At 50.9% G+C, this 17,872-nt stretch overlaps 1 protein-coding gene across 2 annotated transcripts in view; it reads right to left on the bottom strand.

Moving 5' to 3' along the window:
* Positions 1 to 16,157, bottom strand: part of LOC109884470 (exocyst complex component 6B) — a 67,402-nt gene extending 51,245 nt beyond the window's left edge. For both annotated transcript variants that reach the window (XM_031791685.1, XM_031791684.1), the window contains exons 1-3: positions 16,021 to 16,157; positions 3,938 to 4,021; positions 875 to 923 (exon numbers count right to left, since the gene is read on the bottom strand). In XM_031791685.1, coding sequence (XP_031647545.1) covers positions 875 to 923; positions 3,938 to 4,021; positions 16,021 to 16,131 — 244 coding nt within the window. In that variant the 5' untranslated portion in view covers positions 16,132 to 16,157. The remainder of the gene's footprint in view (positions 1 to 874; positions 924 to 3,937; positions 4,022 to 16,020) is intronic.
* Positions 16,158 to 17,872: the final 1,715 nt, after the last annotated feature.

Below are 17,872 nucleotides of genomic sequence, written 5' to 3' on the forward strand. Positions count from 1 at the left end.
GAGGCGTGGACCAGAGTTATTTAAGGAAGGAAAGAAGAGTGTGGTCAGAATGAGAAGACGGGTAGATGAGAGGCGTGGACCAGAGTTATTTAAGGAAGGAAAGAGGAGTGTGGTCAGAATGAGAAGACGGGTAGATGAGAGGCGTGGACCAGAGTTATTTAAGGAAGGAAAGAGGAGTGTGGTCAGAATGAGAAGACGGGTAGATGAGAGGCGTGGACCAGAGTTATTTAAGGAAGGAAAGAGGAGTGTGGTCAGAATGAGAAGACGGGTAGATGAGAGGCGTGGACCAGAGTTATTTAAGGAAGGAAAGAGGAGTGTGGTCAGAATGAGAAGAAGGGTAGATGAGAGGCGTGGACCAGAGTTATTTAAGGAAGGAAAGAGGAGTGTGGTCAGAATGAGAAGACGGGTAGATGAGAGGCGTGGACCAGAGTTATTTAAGGAAGGAAAGAGGAGTGTGGTCAGAATGAGAAGACGGGTAGATGAGAGGCGTGGACCAGAGTTATTTAAGGAAGGAAAGAGGAGTGTGGTCAGAATGAGAAGAAGGGTAGATGAGAGGCGTGGACCAGAGTTATTTAAGGAAGGAAAGAGGAGTGTGGTCAGAATGAGAAGACGGGTAGATGAGAGGCGTGGACCAGAGTTATTTAAGGAAGGAAAGAGGAGTGTGGTCAGAATGAGAAGACGGGTAGATGAGAGGCGTGGACCAGAGTTATTTAAGGAAGGAAAGCTGGTACAGCTTTTAAATGAAGTGTCACTGAATAGCTGAACACACATCCTATCCAGTCAGTTCATGTGATCCATCCACGCCAAGAAATACTACGATTGTAGATGGATTGATGAATAGAGGGGATAGAAAGAGAGGAGGAGTGGGGAACTTACCCTACTATTTGATTGAAGTACCTTCTGTATCCTTCCAAGGTTTCGTGCTAGATGAAGGAGAGAAGAATAGGATTCAAACTACTACGGACCTCTGGAAAGACCATAACAACATGCCTTCTGTTTTTGAAGTTGGTGTGAGGGAGGGTAGACAGCAGGGAGGGTAGACAGCAGGGAGGGTAGGGTTGATATCTGCCATGTTAGAGTTAGAGAGGGGTTGCTGTACGAGGTGAGGGGTGATATCTACCATGTTATAGTGGGGTTGCATTACGAGGTGAGGGGTGATATCTACCATGTTAGAGTGGGGTTGCAGGACGAGGTGAGATCTACCATGTTAGAGTGGTTTGCAGTACGAGTTGAGAGGTGATATCTACCATGTTAGAGTGGGGTTGCATTACGAGGTGAGGGGTAATATCTACCATGTTAGAGTGGGGTTGCTGTACGAGGTGAGGGGTTATATCTACCATGTTATAGTGGGGTTGCAGGACGAGGTGTGGTGAGGGGTGATATCTACCATGTTATAGTGGGGTTGCATTATGAGGTGAGGGGTAATATCTACCATGTTAGAGTGGGGTTGCAGTACGAGGCGAGGGGTGATATCTACCATGTTATAGTGGGGTTGCAGGACGAGGTGATATCTACCATGTTAGAGTGGGGTTGCAGTACGAGGCGAGGGGTGATATCTACCATGTTAGAGTGGTTTGCATTACGAGTTGAGAGGTGATATATACCATGTTAGAGTGGTTTGCAGTACGAGTTGAGAGGTGATATCTACCATGTTAGAGTGGTTTGCAGTACGAGTTGAGAGGTGATATCTACCATGTTAGAGTGGTTTGCAGTACGAGTTGAGAGGTGATATCTACCATGTTAGAGTGGTTTGCAGTACGAGTTGAGAGGTGATATCTACCATGTTAGAGTGGGGTTGCATTACGAGGTGAGGGGTGATATCTACCATGTTAGAGTGGGGTTGCAGTACGAAGCTGAGGTGAGGGGTGATATCTACCATGTTAGAGTGGGGTTGCATTACGAGGTGTGGTGAGGGGTGATATCTATCATGTTAGAGTGGGGTTGCAGTACGAAGCTGAGGTGAGGGGTGATATCTACCATGTAGAGTGGGGTTGCATTACGAGGTGTGGTGAGGGGTGATATCTACCATGTTAGAGTGGGGTTGCATTACGAGGTGAGGGGTGATATCTACCATGTTAGAGTGGGGTTACAGTACGAGGTGTGATATCTATCATGTTAGAGTGGGGTTGCAGTACGAAGCTGAGGTGAGGGGTGATATCTGCCATGTTAGAGTGGGGGTTGCAGTACGAGGTGAGGGGTGATATCTACCATGTTAGAGTGGGGTTGCAGTACGAGGTGAGGGGTGATATCTACCATGTTATAGTGGGGTTGCATTACGAGGTGAGGGGTGATATCTACCATGTTAGAGTGGGGTTGCAGTACGAGGTGAGGGGTGATATCTACCATGTTAGAGTGGGGTTGCAGTACGAGGCGAGGGGTGATATCTACCATGTTAGAGTGGGGTTGCAGTACGAGGTGAGGTGAGGGGTGATATCTACCATGTTAGAGTGGCGTTGCAGTACGAGGTGTGGTGAGGGGTGATATCTACCATGTTAGAGTGGGGGTTGCAGTATGAGGTGAGGGGTGATATCTACCATGTTAGAGTGGGGTTGCAGTACGAGGCGAGGGGTGATATCTACCATGTTAGAGTGGGGTTGCAGTACGAGGTGAGGTGAGGGGTGATATCTACCATGTTAGAGTGGGGTTGCAGTACGAGGTGTGGTGAGGGGTGATATCTACCATGTTAGAGTGGGGTTGCAGTATGAGGTGTGGTGAGGGGTGATATCTACCATGTTAGAGTGGGGTTGCAGTACGAGGTGTGGTGAGGGGTGATATCTACCATGTTAGAGTGGGGTTGCAGTATGAGGTGAGGGGTGATATCTACCATGTTAGAGTGGGGTTGCAGTACGAGGTGAGGGGTGATATCTACCATGTTAGAGTGGGGTTGCAGTACGAGGCGAGGGGTGATATCTACCATGTTAGAGTGGGGTTGCAGTACGAGGTGAGGTGAGGGGTGATATCTACCATGTTAGAGTGGGGTTGCAGTACGAGGTGTGGTGAGGGGTGATATCTACCATGTTAGAGTGGGGTTGCATTACGAGGTGAGGGGTGATATCTACCATGTTAGAGTGGGGTTGCAGTACGAGGCGAGGGGTGATATCTACCATGTTAGAGTGGGGTTGCAGTACGAGGTGAGGTGAGGGGTGATATCTACCATGTTAGAGTGGGGTTGCAGTACGAGGTGTGGTGAGGGGTGATATCTACCATGTTAGAGTGGGGTTGCAGTATGAGGTGTGGTGAGGGGTGATATCTACCATGTTAGAGTGGGGTTGCAGTACGAGGTGAGGGGTGATATCTACCATGTTATAGTGGGGTTGCAGTATGAGGTGTGGTGAGGGGTGATATCTACCATGTTAGAGTGGGGTTGCTGTACGAGGTGAGGGGTGATATCTACCATGTTAGAGTGGGGTTGCAGTACGAGGTGAGGGGTGATATCTACCATGTTAGAGTGGGGTTGCAGTACGAGGTGAGGGGTGATATCTACCATGTTATAGTGGGGTTGCATTACGAGGTGAGGGGTGATATCTACCATGTTATAGTGGGGTTGCAGTACGAGGTGAGAGGTGATATCTACCATGTTAGAGTGGGGTTGCAGTACGAGGTGTGGTGAGGGGTGATATCTACCATGTTATAGTGGGGTTGCATTACGAGGTGAGGGGTGATATCTACCATGTTATAGTGGGGTTGCAGTACGAGGTGATATCTACCATGTTAGAGTGGGGTTGCATTACGAGGCGAGGGGTGATATCTACCATGTTAGAGTGGGGTTGCATTACGAGGCGAGGGGTGATATCTACCATGTTAGAGTGGGGTTGCAGGACGAGGTGAGGGGTGATATCTACCATGTTATAGTGGGGTTGCAGTACGAGGCGAGGGGTGATATCTACCATGTTAGAGTGGGGTTGCATTACGAGGTGTGGTGAGGGGTGATATCTACCATGTTAGAGTGGGGTTGCAGTACGAGGCGAGCCTGTTTCCTTCTCTGATTCCTGTAGTAGTTCTCGAACTGCTCCCGGGAACCCTGGGTAAAAAACAACATGGACAACATCCTTAGAGACCGGCCGTGCGAGATGGCAACAGAGAGCCATGACAACCCTTGGATCGCCATACGTATTGACATTCATCAGTTACTCGTTTTATCTGTAGAACTGATTAAAAACAGGTTTGGATTAAACAAAACAACTAAAATCAACATTTGAAATAAAAATAAAAAGTCAAGACGGAAACAGACGAGAGGATTTTGGTAGAAAAACAAAAGTTTGATATTGGGTACAAAAGGAACTCTCATTCAAGGGAGAGTCAGTGATTGGACTGTCACTAAGGTCTTCTGTTTCCACTGGCCTCATCAATCTCTCTTCAAAGTCCAGCATATCTGTAGCATATCAGTCACTCACAACAGATTCTGCTCCGGTTCTTCAGTATGACTGAACCAGTGTCTCACACACACTGCTTTAGTGATAAACCCCAGGCCCCCTCTCCATCCTCCTCCAACAGTAGCCCCGGTCTCTGTCCTTATCGCCTCTAGCTGAGACCCAGACCAGGACCCACAGTACTGCCCCAGCCCAGAGATAAGACACCAAAGCTGGGCTGATAACCCTCCACAGTCAGGGAAGCTGAAACTAAAGGCCAGAAGCATGCCAGAACCAGGCCAGAACCATGCCAGAACCAGGCCGGAACCAGGTCGGAACCAGGTCAGAACCAGGCCAGAACCAGGCCGGAACCAGGTCAGAACCAGGTCAGAACCAGGCCAGAACCAGGCCAGAACCAGGCTCACTCACATCTGGTGCGATGTTATAATGAAAATGTTTCCAATAAAATAAATTCGAAACAAGATTTGATAGAAGACATAAACTGTTAATATTTCCTAAGAAAAATTAGGACCTTGGACGAATGCTTTTCAGCACCTTGGCAGTTCTCTCAATGAGAACAATGTCTATTGAAGAGACATACCACAGCAGTCCATCAGAGAGAGAAAGAGACGGGGTAGTGGGGAGAGGGTAGAACGAGAGAGGGTAGAACGAGAGAGGGTAGAACGAGAGAGGGTAGAACGAGAGAGGGTAGAACGAGAGAGGGTAGAACGAGAGAGGGTAGAACGAGAGAGGGTAGAACGAGAGAGAGAGAGAGAGAGGGTAGAACGAGAGAGAGAGAGAGGGTAGAACGAGAGAGAGAGAGAGAGGGTAGAACGAGAGAGAGAGAGAGGGTAGAACGAGAGAGAGAGAGAGAGAGAGGGTAGAACGAGAGAGAGAGAGAGGGTAGAACGAGAGAGAGAGAGAGGGTAGAACGAGAGAGAGAGAGAGGGTAGAACGAGAGAGAGAGAGAGGGTAGAACGAGAGAGAGAGAGAGAGAGAGAGAGGGTAGAACGAGAGAGAGAGAGAGAGAGAGAGGGTAGAACGAGAGAGAGAGAGAGAGAGAGGGTAGAACGAGAGAGAGAGAGAGAGGGTAGAACGAGAGAGAGAGAGAGAGGGTAGAACGAGAGAGAGAGAGAGAGGGTAGAACGAGAGAGAGGGTAGAACGAGAGAGAGGGTAGAAACGAGAGAGAGAGAGGGTAGAACGAGAGAGAGAGAGGGGTAGAACGAGAGAGAGAGAGGGTAGAACAGAGAGAGAGAGGGTAGACGAGAGGAGAGAGAGGGTAGAACGAGAGAGAGAGAGAGGGTAAAGAGAGAGAGAGGGTAGAACGAGAGGGAGAGAGGGTAGAACGAGAGGGAGAGAGGGTAGAACGAGAGGGAGAGAGGGTAGAACGAGAGGGAGAGAGGGGAGAACGAGAGGGAGAGAGGGTAGAACGAGAGGGAGAGAGGGTAGAACGAGAGAGAGAGAGGGTAGAACGAGAGAGAGAGAGGGTAGACGAGAGACAGAGAGGGTAGAACGAGAGAGAGAGAGAGAGAGGGTAGAACGAGAGAGAGAGAGAGAGGGTAGAACGAGAGAGAGAGAGGGTAGAACGAGAGAGAGATAGGGTAGAACGAGAGAGAGAGAGGGTAGAACGAGAGAGAGAGAGGGTAGAACGAGAGAGAGAGAGAGAGAGGGTAGAACGAGAGAGAGAGAGAGAGAGGGTAGAACGAGAGAGAGAGAGAGAGAGGGTAGAACGAGAGAGAGAGAGAGAGAGAGAGGGGTAGAACGAGAGAGGAGAGAGAGAGAGGGTAGAACGAGAGAGCAGAGAGAGAGAGAGAGGGTAGAACGAGAAGAGAGAGAAGGGTAGACGAGAGAGAGAGAGGGTAGAACGAGAGGGAGAGAGGGTAGAACGAGAGGGAGAGAGGGTAGAACGAGAGGGAGAGAGGGTAGAACGAGAGGGAGAGAGGGTAGAACGAGAGGGAGAGAGGGTAGAACGAGAGGGAGACCGGGAGAGGGGAAGGGTGGAGTGGATGGATGAGTGGGTGAGAGGCTGCTAGAGGGTTAGAGGGCAGGGAGGTCTCTAGAGTAGTTCTACTAAGAGGACTAAACTTCAATACAGGCCGTAAAGCTGACTGGACAACATCCATGAAGTCAGATACACAACACCAGCACTATGGAGAGAAGTGTGGGGTGTAGGCAGAGGTCAACAAGACCCTCAGGGGAGGGGGGGGGGGGGGGGGGGTACAGCTATCGGGTGGGCTGTATTTCCTCACACTACCACCAAGAAACCTTCACTCTGCTTAAACTATTGTTTAATAATACACACACGCTTCTCCAAATCGTCCAACCACACACACACACAACCACACACACACACACACACACACAACCACACACACACAACCACACACACACAACCACACACACAACCACACACACAACCACACACACACAACCACACACACAACCACACACACAACCACACACACACACACACACACACAACCACACACACACACACACACAACCACACACACACACACACACACACAACCACACACACACACACACACACACAACCACACACACAACCACACACACAACCACACACACACAACCACACACACACCACACACACAACCACACACACAACCACACACACACACAACCACACACAACCACACACAACCACACACAACCACACACAACCACACACACACACACACACAACCACACACAACCACACACACACACACACACACACACACACACACACACACACACACACACGAGCAGTGCCACGTTACTGATGACTACAGGGTCTAAGGCTGATATCTCCAGTCATGAACAGAACAGAATGGTGTCTCTAGATTCTGGAATGTTCTCTGCTGCCAGACAGACCAAAAGACATCTTAGTGGGGCTCTCATTAGGACAGTGTTGCCAGTAGGGACACACACACAAAGACACAAACCACACACACAGACATAAAGACACAAAACCAGGAAGTAGAATCCCATTTCCAATCAAGACATTCATTTTGTTTTCTCTTCTCTCTCTCCCTCCGTCTCTCGCCCCATGTTTAAATTCCACCATATTACCATGGTGGTGAAGACTGGACCTGAACAATATGCCTTTGTTCTACTGTACACACACACACACACACTCAAATCTGATAGAAATTATGATCATGTAAACAACAGCGTTGGCCCTACATGGAGTTTTCCCTCAGACGGGACCAAACGAGAAACACACGAAGAACCCTTCACTCCGCAGGCTGTTTAATTACACAGGAACACACGAACACACACACACACACGTCCAATTGTCCAACCTCCAGGTATCAATCACATAACGAGCTGTCATGTTCAGAATAAGAAACCCAAATGTTCTAGTGGTAGTACTCGTGGTCTGGTTTAGTGGTAGTACTCGTGGTCTGGTTTAGTGGTAGTACTCGTCGTCTGGTTTAGTGGTAGTACTCGTCGTCTGGTTTAGTGGTAGTACTCGTCGTCTGGTTTAGTGGTAGTACTCGTCGTCTGGTTTAGTGGTAGTACTCGTCGTCTGGTTTAGTGGTAGTACTCGTCGTCTGGTTTAGTGGTAGTACTCGTCGTCTGGTTAGTGGTAGTACTCGTCGTCTGGTTTAGTGGTAGTACTCGTCGTCTGGTTTAGTGGTAGTACTCGTCGTCTGGTTAGTGGTAGTACTCGTCGTCTGGTTTAGTGGTAGTACTCGTCGTCTGGTTTAGTGGTAGTACTCGTCGTCTGGTTTAGTGGTAGTACTCGTCGTCTGGTTTAGTGGTAGTACTCGTCGTCTGGTTTAGTGGTAGTACTCGTCGTCTGGTTTAGTGGTAGTACTCGTCGTCTGGTTTAGTGGTAGTACTCGTCGTCTGGTTTAGTGGTAGTACTCGTCGTCTGGTTTAGTGGTAGTACTCGTCGTCTGGTTTAGTGGTAGTACTCGTCGTCTGGTTAGTGGTAGTACTCGTCGTCTGTTTAGTGGTAGTACTCGTCGTCTGGTTTAGTGGTAGTACTCGTCGTCTGGTTTAGTGGTAGTACTCGTCGTCTGGTTTAGTGGTAGTACTCGTCGTCTGGTTTAGTGGTAGTACTCGTCGTCTGGTTTAGTGGTAGTACTCGTCGTCTGGTTTAGTGGTAGTACTCGTCGTCTGGTTTAGTGGTAGTGCTCGTCGTCTGGTTTAGTGGTAGTGCTCCTCGTCTGGTTTAGTGGTAGTGCTCCTCGTCTGGTTTAGTGGTAGTGCTCCTCGTCTGGTTTAGTGGTAGTGCTCCTCGTCTGTTTAGTGGTAGTGCTCCTCGTCTGGTTAGTGGTAGTGCTCCTCGTCTGGTTTAGTGGTAGTACTCGTCGTCTGGTTTAGTGGTAGTACTCGTCGTCTGGTTTAGTGGTAGTACTCGTCGTCTGGTTTAGTGGTAGTACTCGTCGTCTGGTTTAGTGGTCAGTACTCGTCTGGTTAGTGGTAGTACTCGTCTGGTAGTGTAGTACTCGTCTGGTTTAGTGGTAGTACTCGTCTGGTTTAGTGGTAGTACTCGTCTGGTTTAGTGGTAGTACTCGTCTGGTTTAGTGGTAGTACTCGTCTGGTTTAGTGGTAGTACTCGTCTGGTTTAGTGGTAGTACTCGTCTGGTTTAGTGGTAGTACTCGTCTGGTTTAGTGGTAGTACTCGTCTGGTTTAGTGGTAGTACTCGTCTGGTTTAGTGGTAGTACTCGTCTGGTTTAGTGGTAGTACTCGTCTGGTTTAGTGGTAGTACTCGTCTGGTTTAGTGGTAGTACTCGTCTGGTTTAGTGGTAGTACTCGTCTGGTTTAGTGGTAGTACTCGTCTGGTTTAGTGGTAGTACTCGTCTGGTTTAGTGGTAGTACTCGTCTGGTTTAGTGGTAGTACTCGTCTGGTTTAGTGGTAGTACTCGTCTGGTTTAGTGGTAGTACTCGTCTGGTTTAGTGGTAGTACTCGTCTGGTTTAGTGGTAGTACTCGTCTGGTAGGTAGTACTCGTCTGGTTTAGTGGTAGTACTCTATTGGAGAAAATATTTACTAATCAATAAATATTCATATCACATCAACAATAAAGTGTGTTTGTTTCTGTGTGTGTCTGTGTGTAGAGTTCAGTTCATTGTGTCTCTGTGTGTAGAGTTCAGTTCATTGTGTCTCTGTGTGTAGAGTTCAGTTCATTGTGTGTGTGTCTGTGTGTAGAGTTCAGTTCATTGTGTGTGTGTCTGTGTGTAGAGTTCAGTTCATTGTGTGTGTCTGTGTGTAGAGTTCAGTTCATTGTGTGTGTGTCTGTGTGTAGAGTTCAGCTCATTGTGTGTCTCTGTGTGTAGAGTTCAGCTCATTGTGTGTCTCTGTGTGTAGAGTTCAGCTCATTGTGTCTCTGTGTGTAGAGTTCAGTTCATTGTGTGTGTGTCTGTGTGTAGAGTTCAGCTCATTGTGTGTCTCTGTGTGTAGAGTTCAGCTCATTGTGTGTCTGTGTGTAGAGTTCAGCTCATTGTGTGTCTCTGTGTGTAGAGTTCAGCTCATTGTGTGTCTCTGTGTGTAGAGTTCAGCTCATTGTGTGTCTGTGTGTAGAGTTCAGCTCATTGTGTGTCTCTGTGTGTAGAGTTCAGCTCATTGTGTGTCTCTGTGTGTAGAGTTCAGCTCATTGTGTGTCTCTGTGTGTAGAGTTCAGCTCATTGTGTGTCTCTGTGTGTAGAGTTCAGCTCATTGTGTGTCTCTGTGTGTAGAGTTCAGCTCATTGTGTGTCTCTGTGTGTAGAGTTCAGCTCATTGTGTCTCTGTGTGTAGAGTTCAGTTCATTGTGTGTCTCTGTGTGTAGAGTTCAGCTCATTGTGTGCTCTCAGCTCAGCTGTTCTTTCACCCTTGGCATCCACTTTGTCCCCAGGACCGACCTGCCTAACAACAGTTCTCCATGGGGTCATGACCAACCCAATTTACTCTCTCTGTGTGTGTATGTGCCTCTGTGTGTGTCTCTGTGTGTGCGTGCCTCTGTGTGTGTGTGTGTGTGCCTCTGTGTGTGTCTCTGTGTGTGTGTGTGTCTCTGTCTGTGTGTGTGTCTGTGTGTGTGCCTCTGTGTCTCTGTGTGTGTCTCTGTCTCTGTGTGTGTGTCTGTCTGTCTGTGTGTGTGTCTCTGTCTCTGTGTGTGTGTCTGTCTGTCTGTCTGTCTGTCTGTCTGTCTGTCTGTCTGTCTGTCTGTCTGTCTGTCTGTCTGTCTGTCTGTCTGTCTGTCTGTCTGTCTGTCTGTCTGTCTGTCTGTCTGTCTGTCTCTGTGTGTGTGTGTGTGTGTGTGTGTGTGTGTGTGTGTGTGTGTGTGTGTGTGTGTGTGTGTGTGTGTGTGTGTGTGTGTGTGTGTGTGTGTGTGTGTGTGGTGTATATGTAGGCTGAAACAAAGGACAAAAACAGGAGAGAAGGAGGAGAATGGTAAAGAACACAACATAACTAAACAAACATGAATGCTGGCAGGAACCAAAACAAACGAGGGGACGGGAGGGGAGAAGAAAGTGAAGCTGAGGTTGAGGAGGTCACACCTTTCAACACCCCCCCCCCCCCCCCCCTTTCCTTCCATTCACTCTCTCCTCCGTCCCTCCCCGTCTCCTTCTCCTCCACTCTCTCATGCACTTCTTCAACCCCAGGGCAACCCCTCCACTTTTCCAACCCCTCCACATCTCCAACCCCAGGGCAACCCCTCCACTTCTCCAACCCCTCCACTTCTCCAACCCCTCCACTTCTCCAACCCCAGGGCAACCCCTCCACATCTCCAACCCCTCCAACCCCAGGGCAACCCCTCCACTTCTCCAACCCCTCCACATCTCCAACCCCAGGGCAACCCCTTCACTTCTCCAACCCCAGGGCAACCCCTTCACTTCTCCAACCCCAGGGCAACCCCTCCACATCTCCAACCCCAGGGCAACCCCTCCACTTCTCCAACCCCTCCACATCTCCAACCCCAGGGCAACCCCTTCACTTCTCCAACCCCAGGGCAACCCCTTCACTTCTCCAACCCCAGGGCAACCCCTTCACTTCTCCAACCCAGGGCAACCCCTCCACATCTCCAACCCCTCCACATCTCCAACCCCAGGGCAACCCCTCCACTTCTCCAACCCCTCCACATCTCCAACCCCTCCAACCCCAGGGCAAGCCCTCCACTTCTCCAACCCCAGGGCAACCCCTCCACTTCTCCAACCCCAGGGAAACCCCTCCACTTCTCCAACCCCTCCAACCCCAGGGCAACCCCTCCACTTCTCCAACCCCAGGGCAACCCCTCCACATCTCCAACCCCTCCACATCTCCAACCCCAGGGCAAACCCCTCCACTTCTCCAACCCCTCCACATCTCCAACCCCAGGGCAACCCCTCCACTTCTCCAACCCCTCCAACCCCAGGGCAACCCCTCCACTTCTCCAACCCCTCCAACCCCAGGGCAACCCCTCCACATCTCCAACCCCTCCAACCCCAGGGCAACCCCTCCACTTCTCCAACCCCAGGGCAACCCCTCCACATCTCCAACCCCAGGGCAACCCCTCCACTTTTCCAACCCCTCCACTTCTCCATCCCCAGGGCAACCCCTCCACTTCTCCAACCCCAGGGCAACCCCTCCACTTTTCCAACCCCTCCACTTCTCCAACCCCTCCACCTCTCCAACCCCAGGGAAACCCCTCCACTTCTCCAACCCCTCCAACCCCAGGGCAACCCCTCCACATCTCCAACCCCAGGGCAACCCCTCCACATCTCCAACCCCTCCAACCCAGGGCAACCCTCCACTTTTCCAACCCCTCCACATCTCCAACCCCAGGGCAACCCCTCCACATCTCCAACCCCTCCACTTCTCCAACCCCAGGGCAACCCCTCCACTTCTCCAACCCCTCCAACCCCAGGGCAACCCTTCCACTTTTCCAACCCCTCCACTTCTCCAACCCCTCCAACCCCAGGGCAACCCCTCCACTTTTCCAACTCTCCAACATTCCTCAGTCTCAGTCTTCTGCACTGTCTCCTCTTGAGAACCCTCTCTCCATCTCCTCTCCTCTCCACATCTTCCTCTCTCATTCCTTACAACCCTTCCCGGTCTTTCACTCTTTCACTCCCTATCCACTATGTTCACTATCTAGCTCCCAAACGTCCTCCATCGGTCAACCATCCCCCTTCCCTGTCCTCCACCTCACTCTCGCCCTGACGTTAACCCTTCTGCGTGAGCACTCTCTCCCCCCCTAGCCCCCTGTCCCTATCTTCGACGCTCAGTCTCCTCGCTGTGACCTCCCTATCTTCCTCCTCAGTCTCTCTCTCTCTCCCACTTTCCTTCCTTGCCCCTGTCTGTCTCTCAACTTAGCCTTGCTATAACCTCAGTATCGTCCCCCCCCTCCTCCCTAGCTCTCTGTCCTTCCTCACAAAGTTCATGCTCTTCCGTTCCCTGGATGATTCTGTCCCCAGAGCTCTCTTAACCCAGACACCCTGTCTACACACACAAACACTGCCTCCAAACAGACACCTTGCCAGACCCCATGCCTCCTCTCCGCTGACCGCCCTGTCCCGGTCACAACCCCGACAAACACACACAAATCCAGACCACTGCTTCGTCCCTGACCTAGTCCTGACCCAGTCAACCCAGAAACCTGCTTCGTCCCTGACCTAGTCCTGACCCAGTCAACCCAGAAACCTGCTTTGTCCCTGACCTAGTCCTGACCCAGTCAACCCAGAAACCTGCTTCGTCCCTGACCTAGTCCTGACCCAGTCAACCCAGAAACCTGCTTCGTCCCTGACCTAGTCCTGACCCAGAAACCTGCTTCGTCCCTTACCCAGTCAACTCATTCCTCCATTCCCCCCCCTCCCTCCCTGGATTCCCCCCTCTCTCCATCCCCCCCTCCCTCCCTGTATTCCCCCCTCTCTCCATCCCCCCTGGATTCCCCCCTCTCCCCATTCCCCCCTCCCTCCCTGGATTCCCCCCTCTTACCCTGGATTCCCCCCTCTTACCCTGGATTCCCCACCCCTCTCTCCATTCCCGCCTCTCAACCCCCCCCCCCCTCTCTCCATTCCCTCCCTGGATTCCCCCCTCTCTCCATTCCCCCCCCCTCTCTCCATTCCCCCCCTCTCTCTCTCTCCATTCCCCCCTCTCTCCATTCCCCCCCCTCTCTCCATTCCCTCCCTGGATTCCCCCCCTCTCCATTCCCCCCCTCTCTCCATTCCCTCCCTGGATTCCCCCCCTCTCCATTCCCCCCCTCTCTCCATTCTCCCCTCTCCCCCCCCCCCCCCCCCCCCCCCCCTCCCCATTCCCCCCCTCCCTCCCTGGATTCCCCCCTCTCACCCTGGATTCCCCCCTCTCTACCTGGATTCCCCACCTCTCTCTCCATTCCCGCCTCTCAACCCCCCCCTCTCTCTCTCTCCCCACCACCCCCCCCCCTCTCTCCATTCCCCCTCTCTCCTCCATTCCCCCCCCTCTCTCCATTCCCCCCCTCTCTCTCTCTCTCCATCCCCCCCTCTCTCTCTCCATTCCCCCCTCTCTCTCTCTCCATTACCCCCCTCTCTCTCTCTCCATTCCCCCCCCTCTCTCCATTCCCCCCCTCTCTCCATTCCCCCCCTCTCTCTCTCTCTCCATTCCCCCCCTCTCTCCATTCCCCCCTCTCTCTCTCTCCATTCCCCCCTTCCCCCCCTCTCTCCATTCCCCCCGCTCTCTCCATTCCCCCCCTGGATCCCCCCCTTCTCTCCATTCCCCCCTCTCTCCATTCCCCCCCCCCTCTCTCCATTTCCCCCCCTCTTCCATTCCCCCCTCTCTCTCCATTCCCCCCTCTCTCTCTCTCTCCATCCCCCCCCTCTCTCTCTCCATTCCCCCTTCACCCCCTCTCTCCATTCCCCCCGCTCTCTCCATTCCCTCCTGGATTCCCCCCCCCCTCTCTCCATCCCCCCCCCCCCTCTCTTCTCCATTCCCCCCCCTCTCTCTCCATTCCCCCCCTCTCTCTCCATTCCCCCCCTCTCTCTCTCTCTCCATTCCCCCCTTCCCCCCCTCTCTCCATTCCCCCCTTCCCCCCCTCTCTCCATTCCCCCCCCCCTCTCTCCATTCCCCCCCCCTCTCTCCATTCCCCCCTCTCTCCATTCCCCCTCTCTCTCCATTCCCCCCTCTCTCTCCATTCCCCCCTCTCTCTCCATTCCCCCCCTCTCTCTCCATTCCCCCCTCTCTCTCCATTCCCCCCTCTCTCTCCATTCCCCCCCCTCTCTCTCCATTCCCCCCCTCTCTCTCCATTCCCCCCCTCTCTCTCCATTCCCCCCCTCTCTCTCCATTCCCCCCTCTCTCCATTCCCCCCTCTCTCCATTCCCCCCCTCTCTCTCCATTCCCCCCCTCTCTCTCCATTCCCCCCCTCTCTCTCCATTCCCCCCCTCTCTCTCCATTCCCCCCCTCTCTCTCCATTCCCCCTCTCTCTCCATTCCCCCCCTCTCTCTCCATTCCCCCTCTCTCTCCATTCCCCCCCTCTCTCCATTCCCCCCTCTCTCTCCATTCCCGCCTCTCAACCCCCGCCCCCTCTCTCCATTCCCTATAGTAAACAGTAGCATGTCTCTGTAGTACAGTAGACTATAAGCTGATATGTGTCGTTGATTATTACAGTCCGCGGTTCAGACCAGATCACAGACAGGAAGCCCTTCTATAAGTCATTGTAAACTACGGTTTCTCCTTTAATCTGAACAACTTTACACACAGACAGTAAAGGCCTGCGGTAAACAAACCTCCTTAGGGTGTAACCAATACACCAGGCTTCAACCAAAACCCTCTGCTGCCACTAATAATGGTGTGTTACTGGCGGGGCCAATCCTGTGGAGGGGGTGTGGTCAATTAAACTACTAAGGTGTTACTGGCGGGGCCAATCCTGTGGAGGGGGTGTGGTCAATTAAACAACTTAGGTGTCAATTCATTCAGTCCATTTGGGGAAAACATGCAGAAAATCACTGTGGACATGATATGATTATTTAAAATTAAATTAAAATAAGAAAATGTTTGGTTCATCAGATATATACATTTTTTAAATTGAGAGATGAATGGAGGAGATTCTCATTTGTGCAAAAGACCATCCTCTCCTCCTCCATCCTCTCTCCTCCATGACCTGAACAGTGGTCAATGGTATGTCCATTAGTTATTAGGAGAACAGAAGAGGCCCCTCTCCTCTCCTCCTCCGTCCTCTCTCCTCCATGACCTGAACAGTGGTCAATGATATGTCCATTAGTTATTAGGAGAACAGAAGAGGCCCCTCCTCGGTAGCCACGTTTCATTGTGGATGGTTGTATGTATTCTACCTGAGTCTTTTGTAGAAGAGCTCTGCCACACCCCCTTTGAAGAGTTCTGCCACACCCCTTTGAAGGGTTCTGCCACACCCCCTTTGAAGGGTTCTGCCACACCCCCTTTGAAGGGTTCTGCCACACCCCCTTTGAAGAGTTCTGCCACACCCCCTTTGAAGAGTTCTGCCACACCCCCTTTGAAGAGTTCTGCCACACCCCTTTGAAGAGTTCTGCCACATTTGAATCAGATTTTGTTTTCTCTGAGAAATGCATTGACATATTTAACAACGATATGCTACTTTGAAATGCCTCTCCTCGATTACCTTCAACCTTTTTTTCTCAAAATGCAGGCGAGGAGAGGACAGAGGAATTAGCAAAACCAATTGAGAATCCTCAAAGTAACGGAGGAGAGGATAGGAGAAAGAGAGGAGAGGGGGACGGGTAGAACTCACCAGAACGGTATAGATGTGGAGGCATCGGTACACTGGAGAGAAGTCGACCAACTCCTGGGCCCCTGGTACCTGGAAGAGAGAGAAAAACGATTTACTTACACACACACACATAACCAAAGTATAAACTCAACATGTAAAGTGTTTTATGAGCTGAAATAAGATCCCAGAAAATGTTCCATACGCACAAAAAAGCTTAGTCCTCTTAAGATGTTGTGCACAAATGTTGTTTACATCCCTGTTAGTGAGCATGTCTCCTTTGCCAAGATAATCCATCCACCTGACAGCTGTTGCATATCAAGAATACATATCAGGTAGAATACACACGACTATAGGTGTGGAGGCACCGGTACACTGGAGAGAAGTCGACCAACTCCTGGGCCCCTGGTACCTGTATGGCGTGGTGTGGGCGAGCAGTTTGCTGATGTCAACATTGTGAACAGAGTGCCCCATGGTGGCGGTGGGGTTATGGTAACTGCCCTACTCAGGAACATTCCGTGTCATCTTGGTAAGCAACTCGTGTATATTTGGTCTTGTGTTTTAGGTTATTTGTCCGGCTCAAATGTGAATGTCTCCCAGTGTCTGGTGGAAAGCAGACAACCAGGTTTTCCTCTAGGATTTATTCTGTTGCTTAGCTCGATTAGTTCTCCCTAGTCCTTGCCGATGACAAGCATACCCATAACATGATGCAGCTACCACCACACTTGAAAATATGACGAGGGCCACCCGGGTGGCGCAGTGGTTAAGGGCGCTGTACTGCAGCGCCAGCTGTTCCACCAGAGAATCTGGGTTCGCGCCCAGGCTCTGTCGTGACCGGCCGCGACCGGGAGGTCCTTGGGGCGACGCACAATTGACCTACCAAGGTTGCCAGGTGCACGGTGTTTCCTCCGACACATTGGTGCGGCTGGATTCCAGGTTGGATGTGCACTGTGTTTAAGAAGCAGTGCGGCTTGGTTGGGTTGTGTATCGGAGGACACATGACTTTCAACCTTCGTCTCTCGCGAGCCTGTACGGGAGTTGTAGCGATGAGACAAGATAGTAGCTACTAAAAACATTTGGATACCACGAAATTGGGGAGAAAACGGGGTTAAAAAAATAAATAAATAAATAATATGACGAGTGATACTCAGTGATGGTTGTATTGGATTCAGGATTAATTTTATTTTTTTACAGTTTTACTTCCTGTCTTATTGCAAAACAAGTATTCTGTTAGTATTGTGGAGTAACTACAATGTTGCTCTATCCTCAGTTTTCTATAAAATCACAGACATTTAACCTTATATTGAACCGAGTTAGGAAGGACGCCTGTATCTTTGTAGTGACTGGGTGTATTGATACACCATCCAAAGTGTAGTTAATAACTTTACCTTGCTCAAAGGGATATTCAATGTCTGCCTTTTATTACTAATAATCTCTCAAGGCTTCTTTCCCGAGGCATTGGAAAACCTCCCTGGTTTTTGTGGTTGAATCTGTGTTTTAAATTCGCTGTTGGAATGAGGGACCTTACAGAGCTTGAATCCTTTCTGAAGGCACTCAACAATCAATAACATCTAATCTACCAAACGTAGATTAACAACAAATGATGAGAAATAGTTGAGGGTAACGTTTTGTTCCACCAAAACCTTGACGTACCCTCGAGAGAACAGACAACGCGCTTGTTGGCCTTCCAATAGCTACTCTCTCCTCCTCTCCCACTCTCTGCTCTTAAAAAAAACACATCAATCATCTGTCTCCCTCTCTCTCCCTCCCCCCAGCCTCTCTCTTCCTCCCCTAGCCTCTCTCTCCCTCCCCCCAGCCTCTCTCTCCCTCCCCCAGCCTCTCTCTCCCTCCCCCCATTCTCTCTCTCCCTCCCCCC

This window comes from Oncorhynchus kisutch, linkage group LG16 (genome assembly GCF_002021735.2).
Source record: "Oncorhynchus kisutch isolate 150728-3 linkage group LG16, Okis_V2, whole genome shotgun sequence".
NCBI classification, from domain to species: Eukaryota; Metazoa; Chordata; class Actinopteri; order Salmoniformes; family Salmonidae; genus Oncorhynchus; species Oncorhynchus kisutch.